At 40.9% G+C, this 19,698-nt stretch overlaps 1 protein-coding gene and 1 long non-coding RNA gene across 17 annotated transcripts in view; one reads left to right on the top strand and one right to left on the bottom strand.

Moving 5' to 3' along the window:
- IMMP2L (inner mitochondrial membrane peptidase subunit 2) overlaps positions 1-11,333 on the bottom strand; it is a 917,103-nt gene extending 905,770 nt beyond the window's left edge. For 5 of the 16 annotated variants that reach the window (XR_014067693.1, XR_014067694.1, XM_081537155.1 and 2 more), the window contains exons 1-2: positions 11,281-11,317; positions 10,702-10,774 (exon numbers count right to left, since the gene is read on the bottom strand). Coding sequence is in view for 3 of the 16 variants with exons in the window: in XM_081537149.1 (XP_081393275.1) it covers positions 10,842-11,109 (268 nt within the window). In the remaining 13 variants the exon portion in view is untranslated. Of the gene's footprint in view, positions 1-10,701; positions 10,775-10,841 lie in introns of all 16 variants that reach the window. The other 11 variants (XR_014067691.1, XR_014067692.1, XM_081537150.1 and 8 more) reach the window with 5 other exon arrangements.
- Positions 11,334-11,397: 64 nt separating this feature from the next.
- Positions 11,398-19,698, top strand: part of LOC145524595 (uncharacterized) — a 63,461-nt gene continuing 55,160 nt past the window's right edge. The window contains exon 1 of the long non-coding RNA XR_014067698.1: positions 11,398-12,322. This is a non-coding gene — a long non-coding RNA (uncharacterized LOC145524595). The remainder of the gene's footprint in view (positions 12,323-19,698) is intronic.

The raw sequence follows: 19,698 nt of genomic DNA, 5'->3' as shown, positions 1-19,698 counted from the left end.
AAAAAATACACTTGGCCATCAACCCTAACCTTCAGAGATATTCTGCCTTACATACCCTCTGCTCCTTTCAATATTGCTCTACCCCTCGCAAGCAGCTCACCCTCGTATATGACATCGGTCGACTAAGTCCAAAGACAGGGAGAAAATTAAATAGAAACAACAGATGGAGAAGGCAGGTAGTGGTTAAGAAGATAAATAATCCCTGCAGAAAAATTCCCAAGAGAGAGTAGAGAGGAGGAAACAATTCTAAGATGCTCTGAACTTACGGGTCTACATAATGCAAAAATCACGTGAACTTAAATTGTCCTTAAAATATAAACATGATCTTACAAGCATTTCTTTTCTTTAAAAAATGTCTTTGCTGAACACAGTTCCAAAACTCAATCCTGATAATGTGTTGACAATGTGTCCTTCAGTCACAGCAAGATGATTTTTCAAGAGTAAACCATAAATACTACACTTTTCAACAGAAAGATACATCTAAAAGTGGGTGTGTCAAAGTGCCAAAGACCTAGCTCTCAGAATAAACTTTTGGATAAAACGGCAAAGATTAAATTTTGATGATTTATTATGTGGAAGAAAGATGTACACTTGTATCTTCTGGGTATTCTTAATCTCAGATGTCAGAAACATGCTATAAGCTACCAAGTTGAGCAGGAGTTCAACTAGATCTTGAAGCAGTCACACAGAAAAGACAGTGGGGATGCTTTTTTGCCTACTCACTGGCTTGCTCCGTTTACCTAGGAGGAGGTCAAGCCGAGCACTGGAAGCCCCAAACACCTGAGTCATTTGGAAGAGGCTCAGGACTCTAGCGGCAAATACAGGGACCCATAAGACAGGCTTAAAAGTGGTTCTGGCAGGAGCCATGACCATCACCACCACCAACACCTAAGCAAAAACAAACCTTCTGTATCTCAAGTTTCAAGGGAGGCACAAAGTCTGGAGCTTCACCAGCAATCCATCTCAGTTTAGGAAATACCAATTAAGCATCAACAAAGTACTAGGGTAAAGATGCAGGGTGACACCAAAGAGACCTTGGTCTCCTGTATCACAGTCTGGGGAAGTCTGAGTGGGGACAGCCCCATGGAAAGCCAACTTCCTCATGGAGGGAAACCAACTTGCCAACACTGACTTGCCAACCCCCTAAGCAAGCTACTGTGGAAGAATCTTTTAGACTCAGGCAGGTCCTCCACTAACTGTACCTTTACCTGACATCTGATGACAACCTCACAAGACCCTGAGCAAGAACTACCTGAATCGCAGACCCACAGAAACCATGAGATAATAAACGATTACTGCAGTTTGCAGCCACTAAATTTTTGACACATTACAAAGCAACAGAGAATAAATGCATCCAGATTTTACATATGAGGCTCAGAGAGGCTAGCTCACCTCCTGTCATAGGAGCGAGCACTTAAGTCACATTTGGAAGCCAGTATCTAGGCTTCAGATTCAATTTCCTTGTCGTTAAGTGACACTACTTCTCAAGTAAAATAATTTATAATACCATAAGAATGATCATTCCTATACGATCACATGACCGGCACTAACACACTAGGCTTTTCATAGCACAGAGACACAGCGCCATGTCTCCACAAACTCGACAGACATGACTGGACCTGCAATACAATTGAATTTGTGACTTTCCAAGAATCCCATGGACAGGGGAGCCTGGAGGGATAGAGTCCATTGGGTTGCAAAGAGTCGGACACCACTGAAACAACTATGCATGCACATAGTATTTGGGGGGTTTTTACTATCTTCTAAAAGAACTGGGTTTTTTTTTTCAATGTACAGATTTTTTAATAAAAACCTAACATATTTATAGAATTTTAACACTAAACAATTTCATCATTGATACTGAAAATATTTATACACTTTACAATCTTAATCACAATATACATTTGTATAATTTTAAACAGAATTCATATATCACACTAAGAAAAGCTCAACTGCTCGTTGCTTTTTTTTAAGGATTTGATATTGTGCTTTCAGTCTCCAACTTTTAACATTACACAGACATTGTAAAATGTATTATCAAAATGCTCATCATGGTGAAATCTTAAGTCCCAATCCACCAAATGGCTACTATCTTGCAAGACATAGTGGCTGGCTCTTAGCCTGTCTACCACTGAAGAAGGTGAACAGAACATTTCACTGTTATAACTGCATCTGCATGCAATGCTCCTTTGCACAGTTGCCCCTTTTGACTCACATGATCTTATAAGACAGATAGGACAGGTATACCACCACCCCCATTTTCCAAAAGATGATGGGGCTTAGGAAAGTCTAAGTAACTTAAGTAAGGACACATAGTTATTAAAAGGAACTGCAAGAATTCAACCTACAATTTTTTAGCTCCATATCCCAGCCTTTTCTTCTATCCCATGTTTTAGTCAATGGTTCTCTGCCTTGAACGCCTAGGGCACTCTGAAAATTACCAGTACCTGGACATCATCCCCCAGAAATTCTGATCATCTTCCAGAAATTCTGATTATAACTGCTTTGGTCTGTTTTAACCATCTAATATATTAAAAACTGGCTTCCCAGGTGGTGCTAGCGGTAAAGAACTCACCTACCAATGTAGGTAGATGTAACAGACTCAGATTTGATCCCTGGGTTGGGAAGATTCCCTGGAGGAGGGCATAGCAACCCACTCCAGAATTTTTTCCTGGAGAATCTCAGGGACAGAAGAGCGTGGCAGGCTACGGTCCACAGGGTCGCAAGGAGTCTGACATGACGGAAGCAGCTCAGCACGTACACACACACACACACACATACACACACACACACACATAATAAACCAGTGGTGATCAATTCACAGAAAGTTTATGTCACAAAAGGAGAAATTGTGGGTATCTCTCCATGTAAGCTAAAATATCCTTATCCCCTAAGACAAAAAAACTTTGCAACAAATAAAGCAGAACAAGTCCAGCAGTCGTGAATGGATGTGACAGTTGGACCATAAAGAAGGCTGAGCACCGAAGAACTGATGCTTTCGAACTGTGGTGCTGGAGAAGATTTTTGAGAGTCCCTTGGACAGTAAAGAGATCTAACCAGTCAGTCCTCAAGGAAATCAACTCTGACTATTCATTGAAAGGACTGATGCTGAAGCTGAAGCTCCAGTACTTTGGCCCTTTGATGCAAAGAGCCAAATCACTGGAAAAGACCTTGATGCTGGGAAAGGTTGAAGGCAGGAGGAGAAGGGGAGAACAGAGGATGATACGGTTGTTTGGCATCACCAACTCAATGGATATGAGTTTGAGCAAAGTCCGGGAGATAGTGAAGGGCAGGGAAGCCTGGCGTGCTGCAGTCCATGGGGTCGCAAAGAGTCAGACACAACCTAACAACTGAACAATTCCATGTAAGCTAAAATATCCTTATCCCCTAAGACAAAGAAATCCGGCAACAAACGAAGCAGTACAAGAAGGAAGAGGAGACGGGAAAGTCAAAACCACTGTACAGCTTTCCTGGAGCCAAGGAATATTTTATTCCCCTTATCCCACTCCCTGAACCTCACCACTCTATACCTTAACTCCACTGCAAGTTTTAACTCAAGTTATCACATCTTCCATGAACCCTTCCAGATCACATCAAAGAAAGAAACCTATTGTTTTGCATCCATATTACCCTGAACTCTACCTCTAAACAGCATATAGTGTACAAGGCATTTATTTACACATACATTTCACTTACTGGATTCTTTTATTCTCTTAAGGAGCTCCTTAAGGGTAGGGTCCCTATCTTATTCAGCTTTTCCATCTAATATATTTTTTTATCTAGAGCCTTGAAGATAGAAGATATTAAAAAGCTGAATGGTATGATTTTTTTAATGTTTAGTATGGTTATTTTCCCCTTGGCCTCCTAGTAAACACTCTTCTGAAATTTTTCAACTTAAATAAAAGAAAGGGGACATGCCCCCCACACAACTGCATTAGGTTAGAGAATAATGTATGCAAAAAGGCCAAATACGGTAAGAACACAATAACGGTGGAACTCTAGCCCAAGAAAGAATAGGATGAATAGGATAAAATGAGATACTCAGAGTAAGATCAGTTATGATTTTTTTTTTTAAGGGAAGATTAGGCAAATAAAGGGACAATCTGATTTTCATTCCCAAGAAAGTGTGACAAAGAACAGTGATTGCTGGCAACTGTATTTTCAACAAAGCTTTTAAAATTCTGGACTAAAGACCAGTGAAGCCGGAAGCTCTGAGGAGGCACCCAGGGCTGTCAACTCTCTCCTCAGTACCCTTCTCCTGTTCACCCCTTCGTCCAGGGCAGTTCAGTGTCTAGCCCATCGCTCCAACCAATGACTTCTAACAGGCACTTTACAATCTTTTGTACTTAATGATTTGTTGATTTAAATTTTAACTGGATTCTACTTTGTGAAACTCTGCCCTGAATTTTGAAAAGTTTTGCTTTTTCTTTTCTCCCAGCCTATCCGGTCACTCCCTTTCAGCATCCTTATATCTTTCTTTCTCTTGGTTTGTCCTTAACTTGGTTTATCCTCTAAAACTTACGTTCAGCCCTTTCTTCTCTTTTCATGCAGTTTCTCTGAGAATTTTCTTCCTCACCAGGCTTTCAACTACTCTCCAGAAGGCAAGCACTCAGAAACCTGTGTCTCCAGCCTCTCTCCAGCTCTCATGATGCTCCAGGATCCTATATCCTTCAAGATGCTCCAACTCACCGATGATATGCCCCATAACATAGTAAACACAATGTCTTCAAACCTGAACTTCCCCCTCACAACTGCTTCCTCTGCTCTGATCCCTCCACGAGCCAGAAATCTGGCAGTCATTCTAGCTGCTCACTTTCCCATTCCCTTTACATTCAAACAAACCCAAAGACCAGCCAATTTTCCGTCTTCCTAAATATTTTCCTAACCATTCTCACTTCTGAGCATCACTATGACTTCTGCCTTTGTCTGTGCTCACAACCTCATATTATCCACAATAATCACACTGTCCGCTCCGGCCCCCAATCTTACCACATCCCCATCACACAACATCCCAAGCCACCCAGCACTCTGTGCTCATGATGATCTTCCACTCAGAGTTCTTCAGAGCTCATTACAAGGCATGGGATAGCAAATGCACCCAGAGTGAGCTTTCCACTTGCATCTCCTTTCACTCCTGACTTTGCCCTTCACACTCTAATAGAATGACCCACGTACAGTTCCAGAACAGACAATGCTCTCATAATCCACATGACTATTCATGCTATTAGCTCCACCTGGAAATGCTCTGAGCTGCTTGTCACTCTGCCCAACTCTACTCAGATTTCAAGACCTAGTTCAAACACAACCACAACTAGAGCCCTTCTCTGGCACTGCCATCAGACAGCAAGCGCTTCTGCTAGGCATGCTTTGCATGTGTACCTATCTCCACTAGAGCACATTGCACACAATGTTTCATCTGTTGGTCAAGATGTCTACTGTCCTACTAGACTATAAGCTTCTTGGTCAAGGAAAGTGACGTTTCAACTTTATATCCTCAGCACTGGTTCAAGGCACACAGCATACTGAGAATAAGAAAAAGGAAAAAAGAAAGAAGAAAAGAAACTAATGAACTACAGACCAGTGACAGGACAAGATCAACTGGACTTTGAAGTCAAGTGAAGTGAAAGTCGCTCAGTCATGTCCGACTCTTTGCAACCCCATGGACTATAAAGTCCATGGAATTCTCCAGGCTGGAATACTGGAGTGTGTAGCCTTTCCCTTCTCCAGGGGATCTTCCCAACCTAGGGATCGAACCCAGGTCTCCTGCATTGCAGGCAGATTCTTTACCAGCTGAGTGACCGGGGAAGCCCCAGCTGGACTTTAAACATTAAAAAAAAAAAAAATTCTGATCTTAAGGAAGTACAGGATTAAGTCCCACACATTTTTAAAAAATAGAAATATATAGTTATTCATGAATTATGAAGGTGACAAAGAAAAAAATTTGTCATTGGACTAAGCAGGCAATAAGGAGCTAATCATCTCCAATGGAGCAGCTGACAAAAGATTAACACAAAGGTCAGATAAAGGTGGTTCTTTCTCTGAGTCAAGCAATTCACCAACCTGAGTTCAGGGATTGAGCAAAAGACTGGTACCTTCCTCTCTCAGTTCCCACTCTTCCCCTTTGTCAGGCTTCTCTATACCCTTTTCCCCATCCCACTAAGGCCCAGCTTCCCAAGGTAATTCCCTTCAGCTGGAATCATAAGCCTAGATCTAAGAGAGAGCGGGAGTCTTTGTTCTCATGGCCAGGACCTAGAGGAATGAAAAGGAACTGCTATTTACTGAGGAATCTATTCTGTACCAGTTATTGTATTAATTTAAGAACACTCACTAAATCTCACAGTAATAATAAGTAATGACCCCATTTTACAGATGAGGAATGTGTGTCCAAGGTCACACAGCTAAGCAATGACAGAGCTGGCCCAAGAACCTAGTAATGACAGCCTCCAGGGTATTTCTCCACCCCTGACCACCTCAAAATGGAGAGGGATGTGGTCCAGACATTCTAGGTAGAAACTCAGAATACATTATTCTCCAAAACACTATCGTAAGCGTATGTTAGAATCTTGCTGTTGTTTAGTAACTCAGTCGTGTCTGACTCTTTGTGATCCCATGGACTGTAGCCCGCCAGGCTCCTCCATCCAACGGATTTTCCAGGCAAGAATACTGGAGTGGAGTGCCATTTGCTTCTCCAGGGGATTTTCTCAACCCAGAGGTTCCACAGATCCTGCTTGGCAGGCAGATTCTTTATCAGTGAGCTGCCATGGAAGCCCCCAGGTTTAGAGTCTACAGCACCACTAATACATAATGGCACACAATGAGTTAACAAAGTTTTGGGATCCTGGCCTGGAAATCTACATACTCTGTTATTCTATCCCTTTAAGGACACTGTTCAAAATGACAAAAGTGGTCTTGAAATTTTATTTGGGGAATACCAGCGGTTCTTCAGTGAGGCTTTTCCTTAAGAATATTTTCTTCCACAAAAAAAAAAAAAAAAAATCAGTAAGGATAGAAACCACTTTGCCTTGTTAACTTGTAAGAACAATGACACCAGAAGATACTTGTGGGAAATGTGCTTATCTGACCAGGTGCTCACTGACAGTGTGCTGTCATTTGAATAAAACATCACACTAAACTCTACAGACTAGAGCTTACGATAGAAATACCACAGACTATAGCAGTACAGCTGATATGCCTGTAATCTACTGACAAAACGTAGTCCTTAGCAAAGTGAAAGCAGATGTCTGGTCTGAAATCAGATGTCTGGGGACTTGTTTCTCTCTTAGCTTCCAGAGCAATATTAGCTACACTAAATACACAGCTTAGCTGTATGTTAAAACCCACAACTTGGCAAAATCATGACAGTATGAATGTGAAGCATCAGCATTTTTATTGTAATTCTTATAAATCAAAGACATTTCTGAAATAGAAATCATAACTTTAAGCTAACTGTGGTAGTATGTCTTTCTCCCTTTGGAAACAGTGTCAGAGCTTTTTAAACACCTTGTGGACACCTTTCCCCTTCACTTTTTAAGCTGACATTCTTTCCTCAGGGCTGTGGAATGATCTGATAGGGAGAATCAGGTGTTGGTCCTTGTCCAAGAAATTTGAGGACCAGATAGAACAGGTACTTCCTGTGAAAATGTAAATTACCTGGGGAGCTTAGCACGTTTAGGAAAGTAAGGACCAGATTGCTTTCTATAATCACAAGCAAGATCAAAAGAAAGTTTTGTGACCAGATAGAGAAACAGGGAGGGAAGTCAACAGTGTATGCCAGGCACTGTTTTCACATTTTCTTTTTAATATACTCAGTGTTGTGTTTTGATACACAAAGAGTTAAGGGGCAAAGAAGTTTACATGTCTCCTGAGAAACTGGTATGCAGGTCAGGAAGCCACAGTTAGAATCGGAAATGGAACAACAGACTGCTTCAAATCGTGAAAGGAGTACATCAAGGCCGTATGTTGTCACACCACTTATTTAACATATGCAGAGTACATTATGCAAAATTCCAGACTGGATGAAGCACAAGCTGGAATCAAGATTGCTTGGAGGAATATCAACAATCTCAGATATGCAGATGATACCACTCTAATGGCAGAAAGCAAAGAGGAATTAAAGAGCCTCTTGATAAGAGTAAAAGAGGAGAGTGAAAAAGCTGGCTTAAAACTCAACATTCAAAAACCTAAGATCATGGCATCTAGCCCCATCACTTCATGGCAAATAGATGTGGAAAAAGTAGAAACAGTGACAGATTTTATTTTCTTGGGCTCCAAAATCACCGCAGATGGTGACTGCAGCCAGCCACAAAATTAAATAACACTTGCTCCTTGGAAGAAAAGCTATGACAAACCTAGACAGTGTATTAAAAAGCAAAGACATAATTTTGCCCACAAAGGTCCATATAATCAAAGCTATGGCTTTTTCCAATAGTCATGTATGGATGTGAGGCTTGGACCATAAAGAAGGCTGAGCGCCAAAGAATTGATGCTTTCAAACTGTGGTGCTGGAGAAGACTCTTGAGAGTCTCTTGGACAGCAAGGAGATCAAATCAGTTAATCCTAAAGGAAATCAACCTTGAATATCCATTGGAAGGACTGATGCTGAAGCTGAAGCTCCAACACTTTGGCCACCTGACACAAATAGCTGACTTATTGGAAAAGACCCTGATGCTGGGAAAGATTGAGGGCAAGAGAAGGGGATGGCAGAGGATCAGATGGTTAGATAACATCACTGACACAATGCACATGAGTTTGAGCAAACTCTGGGAAATAGTGAAGGACAAAGAAGCCTGGTGTGCTGCAGTCCATGGGGTCGCAAAGAGTCAGACACAACTTGGCAATTGAACAACAGCAGCAGCAGCAGAGCTAATATATTCAGCAGTAAGAAATCAAGATTCGCATCCATGTCTAATAAACTATATAAAAAGCACACTACTTCTACATAGGATTTGGAATGGAACAAAGAGCAGTGGTAAACAGTCAAGAATATAGAAGTAAAAGGCAGAAACTCAGAATTTTATCAAGCAGCGGTCATCTGACACTGATTGAGATTAACTTTCTATTGCAACATCCCTAAGATGGTACAGAACAATCCAAATGAACTTTTTGGCCAACCCCTTTCCTTTTCTATTCTTCCAAGATTTAAGTTACTTTGTTTTAACCTTATATAATCTTTGTAACCCAATAAAAGACACTTTCTTTCATGTCAATGTAAAAAATGAGGTTATAGAAATTCCTTGGTGGTCCAGTGGTTAGGACCCGGTGCTGCCATTGTCACAGGCCTGGTTTCAATCCCTGGTTGGGGAATTAAGATCCTGCAAGTTGCACGCAGGCACACAAAAAAAAAAAGACTGACATATACACACTACTTTATGGACTTCCCTTGTGGCTCAGATGGTAAAGAATCTATCTACATACAGATCCAGGTTTGATCCCATGGTTTAGAAGATCCCCTGGAGAAGGGAATGGCTACCCACTCCAGTATTTCTGCCTGGAGAATTCCATATACACAGGAGCCTAGCAGGCTACAGTCCATGGGCATGCAAGTCAGACATGACTGAGTGACTAAGCACAGCACAGCACATTTAGAAAAGTCACAGAAAACTGGTAAAAGGTCTGCCCCCAAATGGCCATCTCCAACATACTCTCCTCATTCCCCCCATCCTACTCACATCAAAGTGCTCAGCACTTTGATAAAAAAGATAAATATCTATTGAATCAATAAATGAACCTATCACAAATACACAACTATTTTCTGTTTTTTCATAAAGTAAATTAAGGGGCCATCTGCCACTCGAGCACAAATAAGAAGGCAGGTTCAGGACACAGGAAACCAATGTCAAGATGTCATGGAGGACCATTCTAATTTTCCTGTGTAAGCATCCAAGAATGTGACTTACAAACTCCTTGCTTGTGGCTAACATGGATTTTAACGAATTCAAAACATTTCTTTATATAGGACATCAGGAATGCATAAAGTGTTTCCAAACTTCTGAGAGCAGTTGTGTTTCATTTCACCAATTTGAGGGGAGGAGGGAGCAGTGGATTCGGGAAGGAATGCAAAAGTCCCAGAGAAGAATCTTTTAAAGAGCCCACACTGAAAATCACAGCAAACTTTCAGAAACCTCAATGTGCTGTTTGGCAACTTTTCAGAAGTGGAAAGAACGCTGGGGGTTGGGGGGGTGGGTATCAAAGTGAAAGTCAAGAGAAAAAGGCCCTGTCTGGTCACTTCTCCCTCCCCAAATACCTTTCTTTCTCTATAAGCTCGAGAGAAGATCCCAAAGGAACGTCAACACTTGTGATACCGCTATTAACTTTATGCTTTGGAGTTCTAAATGTAAAGATCCTTGGAGTTTCGTGTTAATTATCACGGAGAGCCATGATGCTTTAATTTTACAGTCTCAGAGATTAGTCCAAGTGAGCTAAAGGGGACTGAGGCAGACAACTACATAACCACCACAAGACAGACAACGCATGCCAGCTGTCAAACTCCCAGCTAACTCTACAGATTCTGAAAAATCTGAAATAAGCTCTTTGAGCTTGGAGCCTGTGACCCTTGAAGGTGGCTCTAGGGTTCCTGCTGAAAAGGTAGAATTTGGCCCCAAGATCCCGCAAGGACAGTTCTGGATCTAGTCCTTCTCTTCCTGGCTCGCTCTCTCTGCATCAAATCCTAGCTGCTTCCACCGTTAATCATTCCTTACTTACCCTTTCTCCCGTTCTTCCTCGGTGAGAAGGGGTAAGTGGTTATTTTGTGCCCTCGCCCAATTTGGCCAAAACCCTAAAAGTAAAAATGACAAACACGTGTTTTAAAACCCTGACATTCAAGCCTCAGGAACTCCCACCACCTGCCCAACACGTCCAGACACGTCCAGCGTCTCCACAGCGCTCCCTCACGGCCAGAATCTGGGCCGGAGTTGTCCCTTTTGCTAGGGGGTACAAGAGAGGACACGATATGGGGCGCCCGACCGGCGGGAAACGGCTGGCCGGCTCAGGGCCCGGCGTAGTTCTTCCCCGGCTCCGGTTTCCTACCCGAGTTAACGGGAGAAGGAAGCGGCCGAGGGGGCCGCGTCCGCTGCCCCGCGGAGCCTCAGATAAACACGCGCACGCACACATGCCCGAGACCACGGCCAAGGACTCGCGGCCAAGCAGCCCTCCGCCTCCCAGTCAAGCCCTTCCCCTCTGGGACTAACGCCCCGGGAAAGGTCCCTAGCCCTGGGGACTACCAAGTGGCGGCGGCGGCAGCGCGCCTGCCCACCCCCGCCAACCTCACAGCCCCCGACTCGCCTCCCGACGCCCGCCCTCCGCACCAGCTGCGTCGCTCAGCGCAAGGGACTTCCCCGCGCGGGCCCCGCCTTCCGCCGGCGGCAAGCTCCGCCCCCGCCCCCGCCCCCTGCGAGCGGGAGCCACGCGAAGCGCCGCCCCCGGCGGTAGAGCTGCGCTTCCGAATGCCTGCGTGGGTTAGGGCCAAAACCCGGCCTGGATCTGCAGCGGATCAAAAATAACCCTTGCCTAGCGCTAGCTCTGAGCTCTGCATTGTACATCCGCTGAGAGGGCGACAAAGAGTTGAAAATGTATGAAACTGTGGCTCCATCCTCTCCCGTTGTTTACAGGTGAGGAAACCGAGACCCCAGCAGTTGTTTCATGTGCACAGCTACGGGGACAAATTATCTTATGGGGACACTCCCCTCTGGAAGCCTCATTATGACGTTGTTTCTACTAAAGTGGGCACAGGAAAAGGAATAATCCAGAACAAGTGGTTTACTTCAGAAGAACTGGAATTTCATATCTAAGCTTTTGCCGTCAAATGACAAACTCTTAACTGGGTTATTAAAACCTTCAAAGAAAGTGGAACTTGCAATTAACGTTTTCCCTTTATTCTCTTTCTGGATACTGACGAACTGATCTATGCAAATCGTTCAATATAAGTCAAAGGACAAGACACTCTGGTACTTTGGGTTCAAAACTAATTCCAAAGGCTTAAAAACCTACTAAGAGACTTAGATGACCCTGATAGCTAGAACTTCGAGAATTTCCTGAGTCTTCCCAGGTGACTCAGAGATCAAGAATCCAACTGCCAATGCAGGAGACTCGGGTTCAGTCTCTGGGTGGGGAAGAGCCCCTGGAAAAGGAAAGGGACAACCCACTCCAGTATTCATGCCTGGGAAATCCAGTGGACAGAGGAGCCTGGCAGGCTAACAGTCCGTAGGACCACAAAGAGTTGGATACCACTTAGCAACTGAACAACAACCACAAATTAAGCAGATGGAGTTCCTGGCAACCAGGAGGTGACAGTCTTGAATGGAATGTATGTGGACAAACAAGACAGGTATGTGTGATTTTTATTATAATGGAATGTAATTAAACATACAAAAAGAGTTGCTAACTCTGACCTATCACTAAGATTCATCAAATGTACTTAAGAAACTGAAGCAATGGTACCCATGAACCTATTTGCAGGGCAGGAATAGAGACACAGACATAGAGAACAGACTTGTGGACAAGGAGGAAGGCAAGGGTGGATGAATTGAGAATGTAGCACTGACACATGTACACTACCGTATGTAAATTAGCTAGTGGGACTCTTTGTATAGCACAGGGAGCTCAGCTAGGTGCTCTGTGATGACCTAGAGGGGTGGTGTGGGCGTTAGGGTGGAGGTGAGATCAGAGGGAGGCTCAAGAGATTAGGGATATACATATATACTTACTTGGCTGATTTGCATTGTCATATGGCAGAAATCAACACAACATTGTAAAGCAAATATCCTCCAATTAAAAATATATTTAAAAATAAAGTATGAATAAGAAATTCTAAAAAAGAAGCTGAGGTAATCTGAAAAGGCTATGGTATACTGTTTGACTCCAACTATCTGACACTCTGGAAAAGGCAAAACAATGGAGACAGTCAACTGATCTGTGGTTGACAAGGGTTATGATGGAAGAAGATACGAATAGGCAGAGCACAGAGGATGTTTAGGGCAGTGAAAATATTCTGTATGATATCAAGGTGATGCATGTCCTCATACATTAGTCAAACCCCATGGAATGGATAACACCAAGAGTGAACCTGCTGTAAACTGCAGACTGGGTGATAGTGATGTGTCAATGTGGGTTCCTCAGTTGTAACAAATGTACCATTTGGGTGCTGAGATGTTGATAGTTGAGGAGGCTGTGCAGGTGTGGGGTCTCTGTAGTTTCTGCTCAATTTTTCTGTGAACAGAAAACTGGTCTTTAAAAAAGAAATAGACTTTTAAAGAAAAAGAAGATGGGGTAAAGCCTCAGAACATCCCATATTCTTCAAATTCATCAGTTAAATTCCAAACTGGATATTTGGCTTCCTGTGTGGAATTGCCTTCCGTTCAGTATTAATGTCGTCAGGAAGAAAATGCATCATGTATTCCTAAGGTACAAAATTAAACTGTGGTTAGAGAGCATGTCTAATGCGCAAGGAGATATTTAAGCAAAGTTAACTTGAAATAAAGTTTATAAATTATGTGAATATATTTATATTTCAAGTCTATTCCTATTCATGCATGCACATGTGCTAAATAGCTTCAGTCATGTCCAGCTCTGTGTGACCCTATGGACCATAGCCCGCCAGGCTCCTATGTCCATGGGGTTCTCCAGGCAAGAATACTGGAGTGGGTTGCCATACACTCCTCCAGGGCATCTTTTTATGGCTGGCGTCTCTTATGTCTTCTGCATTGGCTGGCAAGTTCTTTACTGCTAGCACCACCTGGGAAGTCCATTCCTATTCATACATACTTACAATTAATAAGCAAATAGTGCAAGATATCATAAAATAAATGTTTTTGAAATTCTTGGTTTCAAGATTGTTTACATTCTTAAAAATGAGGACTTTAAAGAGCTTTTGTTTATGCTCGATACATATATCCCTATTTACTGTATTAAAAATTAACATAGAAAATGTAAATGTATGTTTATTAACTCATTTTTAAGATAATAAACCCATTTTGTTTACCCGAAAGAATATTTTTTAATGGTGACTACATTAAAAAAAAAAATTAGTGAGAAAAATGGGTTTCTTCACGTCTTTTACAAGTCGGTTTACTCTCTGTCATGAGAGAGCTGGAAGCTCACATTTTGATTCTGCATTCAGTCTGTTGTGATATGTTGTAATAGCTAAGATATTATGTAGAAAGTGAAAGTGAAGTTGCTCAGTCATGTCTGACTCTTTGTGACCCCTTGGACTGTAGCCCACCAGGCTCCTCCATCCATGGGATTTTCCAGGCAAGAATACTGGAGTGGGTTGCCATTTCCTTCTCCAGTGGAGAAAACTGGCCCTCAATCAAATTCCTGGTTGCAAAGGAAGGGCCTTGCAAATCCTGTAAAAGGGTCTCAAAAAATCCCAAGGGTCCTCAGACCTCACTTTGAAAATTGCTGCCAGATAGCATTTTGCATTTCATTGACTTGAATATCATGCATTCCCACACCAGAGTTTACTAACACCTGAAATTATAGCCCTTCACTTATTCCATGTTAAAACTCTAACTTGACAGCTAACGTCAAACCCATCCCATTTCTGAATGTTTTTTCAAAGCTTTTATTACAGCAACTCTGATGAAATTGATATTCTTTTTGTGTACATATAAAAACATTTGAGATTTCTTTTATATCCTTCATTACAAACATTTTTGGGAAATTTTTAATATAAATTGTGCCATCTGGAAAAATTAAACATTGGTATATGGTTATTAACCAATTTAGGTATACTTATAATGAATGATGCACATCTTCTATTACATAAGAAATTTGAAAGTGAGCTTAAAATAAAAATAAAACAGGCAATTACAGTTTTATTTATTACCTAAATAAATACTAGGTTCTAAAGTTATTGCCATAGAATAAAACTTTATATGTATAAGCTTTCATTTTTACTACACATGAAATAACTTAAGTCATCCATTGTGGATTTTTAATACAATTTCAACTAAGAGGCACCTGGGCCACTCAGAGGAGTGTCTGATTTCAGCTCTGGGGAGGATACATACATAAGACAAATGTGATATCTTGTGACACAAACAAAGGAATCCATTCAAAATAAATAAGTGTGTCTGAAACCAAAGGTGACTGAAACCAAAATCAAAGGGTCTCTTTGTCTAAAGATGGGACAATGTAAAAAAGTAATTACTGTTGTTTGAAACACATTCAGTATATAAAAATCTATGAATTCTTTATCATGCTTCAAAGGAGGGAGACGAAAGTAAACAAACAAACAAAAAAAATTCACTAGACACTATTTCAAGTAACTAGGGCATACACCCATTATTCTAAAATTGTCAATTAAAAGAATTAGAACTTTCACTGTCTTTCTTGATTTAACTGTACTTCAGAAAACCAAACTGTTGTTGAGGGTAAGTTGTTTGTTTTTTTATAATATATGAAAGAAATTTCCAGAATTGGAAGGACTTAACAACACGGTTGTCTGAGGAGGCCTTACAAATAGCTAAGAAAAGAAGAGAAGCTAAAGGCAAAGGAGAAAAAGAAAGATATACACATTTGAATGCAGAGTTCCAAAGAATAGCAAGAAGAGATAAGAAAGCCTTCCTCAGTGATCAAAGCAAAGAAATAGAGGAAAACAATAGAATGGGAAAGACTAGAGATCTCTTCCAGAAAATTAGAGATACCAAGGGAACATTTCATACAAAGATGGGCTCAGTAAAGGACAGAAATGGTATGGACCTAAGAGCAGCAGAAGATATTAGGAAGAGGTGGCAAGAACACAGAAGAACTATACAAAACTATACAAAAAAGAACTTCATAAGAAAAAAGAACTATACAAAAAAGGTCTTCATAACCCAGATACCACGATGGTGTGATCACTCACCTAGAGCCAGACAATCTGGAATGTGAAGTGAAGTGGGCCTTAGGAAGCATCACTACAAACAAAGCTAGGGAAGTGATGGAATTCCAGTTGAGCTATTTCAAATCCTAAAAGATGATGCTGTTAAAGTGCTGTACTCAATATGTCAGCAAATTTGGAAAACTCAGCAGTGGCTACAGTACTGGAAAAGGTCAGTTTTCATTCCAATTCCAAAGAAAGGCAATGCCAGAGAATGTTCAAACTACCACACAATTGCACTCATCTCACATGCTAGCAAAGTAATGCTCAAAATTCTCCAACCCAGGCTTCAGCAGTATGTGAACCATGAACTTCCAGATGTTCAAGATGGATTCAGAAGAGGCAGAGGAACCAGAAATCAAATTGTCAACATCCGTTGGATCACAGAAAAAGCAAGAGAGTTCCAGAAAAACATCTGCTTCTGCTTTATTGATTACGCCAAAGCCTTTGACTGTGTGGATCACAACAAACTGTGGAAAATTCTTCACGAGATGGGAATACCAGACCACTTGACCTGCCTCCTGAGAAATCTGTATGCAGGTCAAGAATCAACGGTTAGAACTGGACATGGAACAACAGGCTGGTTCCAAATCAGGAATGGAGTACATCAATGCTGTATATTGTCACCCTGCTTATTTAACTTATATACAGAGTACATCATGTGAAATGCCAGGCTGGATGAAGCACAAGCTGGAATCAAGGTTGCAGGGAGAAATAATAACTTCAGATATGCAGATAACACCACCCTTATGGCAGAAAGCAAAGAAGAAGTAAAGAGCCTCTTGATGAAACTGAAAGAGGAGAGTGAAAAAGTTGGCTTAAAACTCAGCATTCAGAAAACTAAGATAATGGCATCCAGTCCCGTCACTTCATGGAACATAGATGGGGAAACAATGGAAATGGTGAGAGACTTTATTTTGAGGGGCTCTAAAAACACTGCAGCCAAGAAATTAAAAGACTCTTGCTCCTTGGAAGAAAAGCTATGACAAACCTAGACAGCATATTAAAAAGCAGAGATATCATTTTGCCAACAAAGGTCCGTATAGTCAAAGCTATTTTTTTTCCACCAGTCATGTATGGATGTGAGAATTGGACTATAAAGAAAGCTGAGCGCCGAAGAATTGATGCTTTTGAACTGTGGTGTTGGAGAAGACTCTTGAGAATCCCTTGAACTGCAAGGAGATCCAACCAGTCAATCCCAAAGAAAATCAGTCTTGAATATTCATTGGAAGGACTGATGTTGAAGCTGAAACTCCAATACTTTGGCCACCTGATGCGAAGAGCTGACTCATTGGAAAAGACCCTGATGCTGGGAAAGATCGAAGGCGGGAAGAGAAGGGGACGGCAGAGGATGAGATGGTTGGATGGCATCACCAACTCAGTGGACATGAGTTTGAGTAAGCTCCGGGAGTTGGTGATGGACAGGGAGGCCTGGCATTCCTCAGTCCGTGGGGTCACAAAGAGTTGGACGTGACTGTGTGACTGAACTGAATAATCCTTCGTGAAACAAATGATTCAGGCAACAATCATCAATGGATAGTCCAACATATTAGAAATAAATCTCATATCTTAATTATTTAAAACAATATCAGTTTCCAAAATCAAAGCAAGCAGACAAAAATAAATAAAGATGCTTATATGATGTTAATGTGCCATAATGCTCAATTTCAAGATGCTTTTAGACACACTCAATGATTCAACGGGAGTCAATGGAAAATAAAATTTTCTACATCTAGAATATGTGTTACAAAACAAAGATCAAGATCATCAGGGCAGTTTATGTTTTCTGTATTTTTGTTTATTTGTTTTAAGAATGATAACTGAAATTTTCATTTTTTAGTCAGCTTCATTGTATGTTTATTTAGTGTTAATTTTCTCTTCTTAATATTTTTCTATTATGAGGTAGAGATCATTGTTATATGTTATTCAAATATATGCTCTTGTAATGTGCATTTTTTTGTCTTTTTATTAATTAATTAATTTGCTTATTTAATTTTTAGCTGCACTGGGTCTTGGTTGCTGCACGCATGGTTTCTGTGGTTTTAGCAAGCAGGGGCTGCTATTCTTTAAGGTGTACGGGCTTCTCATTGTAGTAGCTTCTCTTGTTGCGGCTTGCAGGCTCTCAGGTGCCTGGGCTCAGTAGTTGTGGTGCATGGGCTTAGTTGCTCCTTGGCATGTGTTATCTTCCCATACCAAGGATCAAACCCATTTCCCCTGTATTGACAGGTAGATTCTTAACCACTGGACCATCAGGGAAGCCCCACATTTTTTCTCTTTATTTTTACAGGAAACCTCTGAAACTTTTAGAATAATCCTGTTAGAAAAAATGATACACTGCTTATTATTATGATCACTCATCATTATATAAAAACACGTAAATACAATAAAAAATTCATAATAATTTATGATTCCTGGAATTCCTGTTTTTTCTTAATCATAAAATTATCTGTTGGGAATTTGAAATCACTGTAAAAATGTGAATGTACAGCCTGATGGCCTTATTAACAAAGTCTTTTTTTTTTTCAATGATGTAGACCTTAATCAAAATTTTTTTCTCTCTCCAACTCATATATCCAAACTTGGTCATTGTAGGCAGTCTGACGGGAGGAAATCTTGACATATACTTAACAACCTGAGAATGTTCAGCCTTTAGAAGAAAATGGCTTAGGTGAGAATTTGATAGCTATCTTCATAAACTTCAAGGGCTGGCCTGAACAAGAGAAACTGCATTTATTCTGTAAGACTCAAGAGGATAGAATTAGGATAAATGAGATGGAGTTACAGGGAAGAAATTTTTGATTTTGTATATGTATATATAAGTTTTCTAACAACCAGAGAACTCTGAAAAGAGAACAGATTGTCTCAAGAAATAGTAATTTCCTGTCAAGAAAAAAGGCTGAACAACCATTTATTGGGGATATTATTAAAGGAACTCTTAAAAGTTTATGATTCTTTCTGACTCTTTTATCTTATTTTATTCTCTTCATGAGGTACATAGGATAAGTGTTAAAATTGCCATTTATGGTTAAGAATAATGAAATTCAGAGAGCTATGTTGGTTAGGATACTTGGTAAATTATAAAAGCAACTTGGCCTAGCCTAAGCAAAACTGAAGGACAGTATAAGATGGAGTGCTATTTCTTAGAACCCAAGGCTGTATATTGTCACCCTGCTTGTTTAACTTCTATGCAGAGTACATCATGTGCAATTCCGGGGTGGATAAATCACAAGCTGGAATCAAGATTGCTGCAAGAAATACCAATGACCTCAGATATGCAGATGATACCACAATAATGGTGGGAAAAGGCACTAAAGAGCCTCTTGATGAGGGTGACACAGGAGAATGAAAAAGCTGGCTTAAAACTCAGCATTCAAAAAACTAAGATGATGTCATCTGGTCCCATCACTTCATGGCAAATAGATGGGGAAAAAATGGAAACAGTGAAAGACTTTATTTTTTTGGACTTGAAAATCACTGCAGACAGTGACTGCAGTCATAAAATTAAAAGATGTTTGCTCCTTGGAAGAAAAGCAATGACAAACCTAGACATCATGTTAAAAAGCAGAGACATCACTTAACCGACAAAGATCCGTATAATCAAAGCTATAGTTTTTCCAATAGTCACATATAGATGTAAGAGTTGGACCATAAAGAAGGCAGAGCACTGAAGAATTGATGCTTTTGAACTGTGATGCCGGAGAAGACTCTTGAGAGTCCCTTGGACAGCAAGGAGATCAAACCAGTCAATCCTAAAGGAAATCAACCTGAATATTCATTGGGAGCACTGATGCTGAAGCTGAAGTTACAGGGTTACCTGATGCAAAGAGCCAACTCATTGGAAA

The sequence above is a fragment of the Giraffa tippelskirchi genome, chromosome 10 (assembly GCF_054371585.1).
Source record: "Giraffa tippelskirchi isolate mGirTip1 chromosome 10, T2T-mGirTip1v1.2.pri, whole genome shotgun sequence".
Classification (NCBI taxonomy): domain Eukaryota; kingdom Metazoa; phylum Chordata; class Mammalia; order Artiodactyla; family Giraffidae; genus Giraffa; species Giraffa tippelskirchi.
The sequence above is the reverse complement of the archived record's forward strand: the minus strand, read 5'-3'. Positions and strand labels throughout refer to the sequence as shown.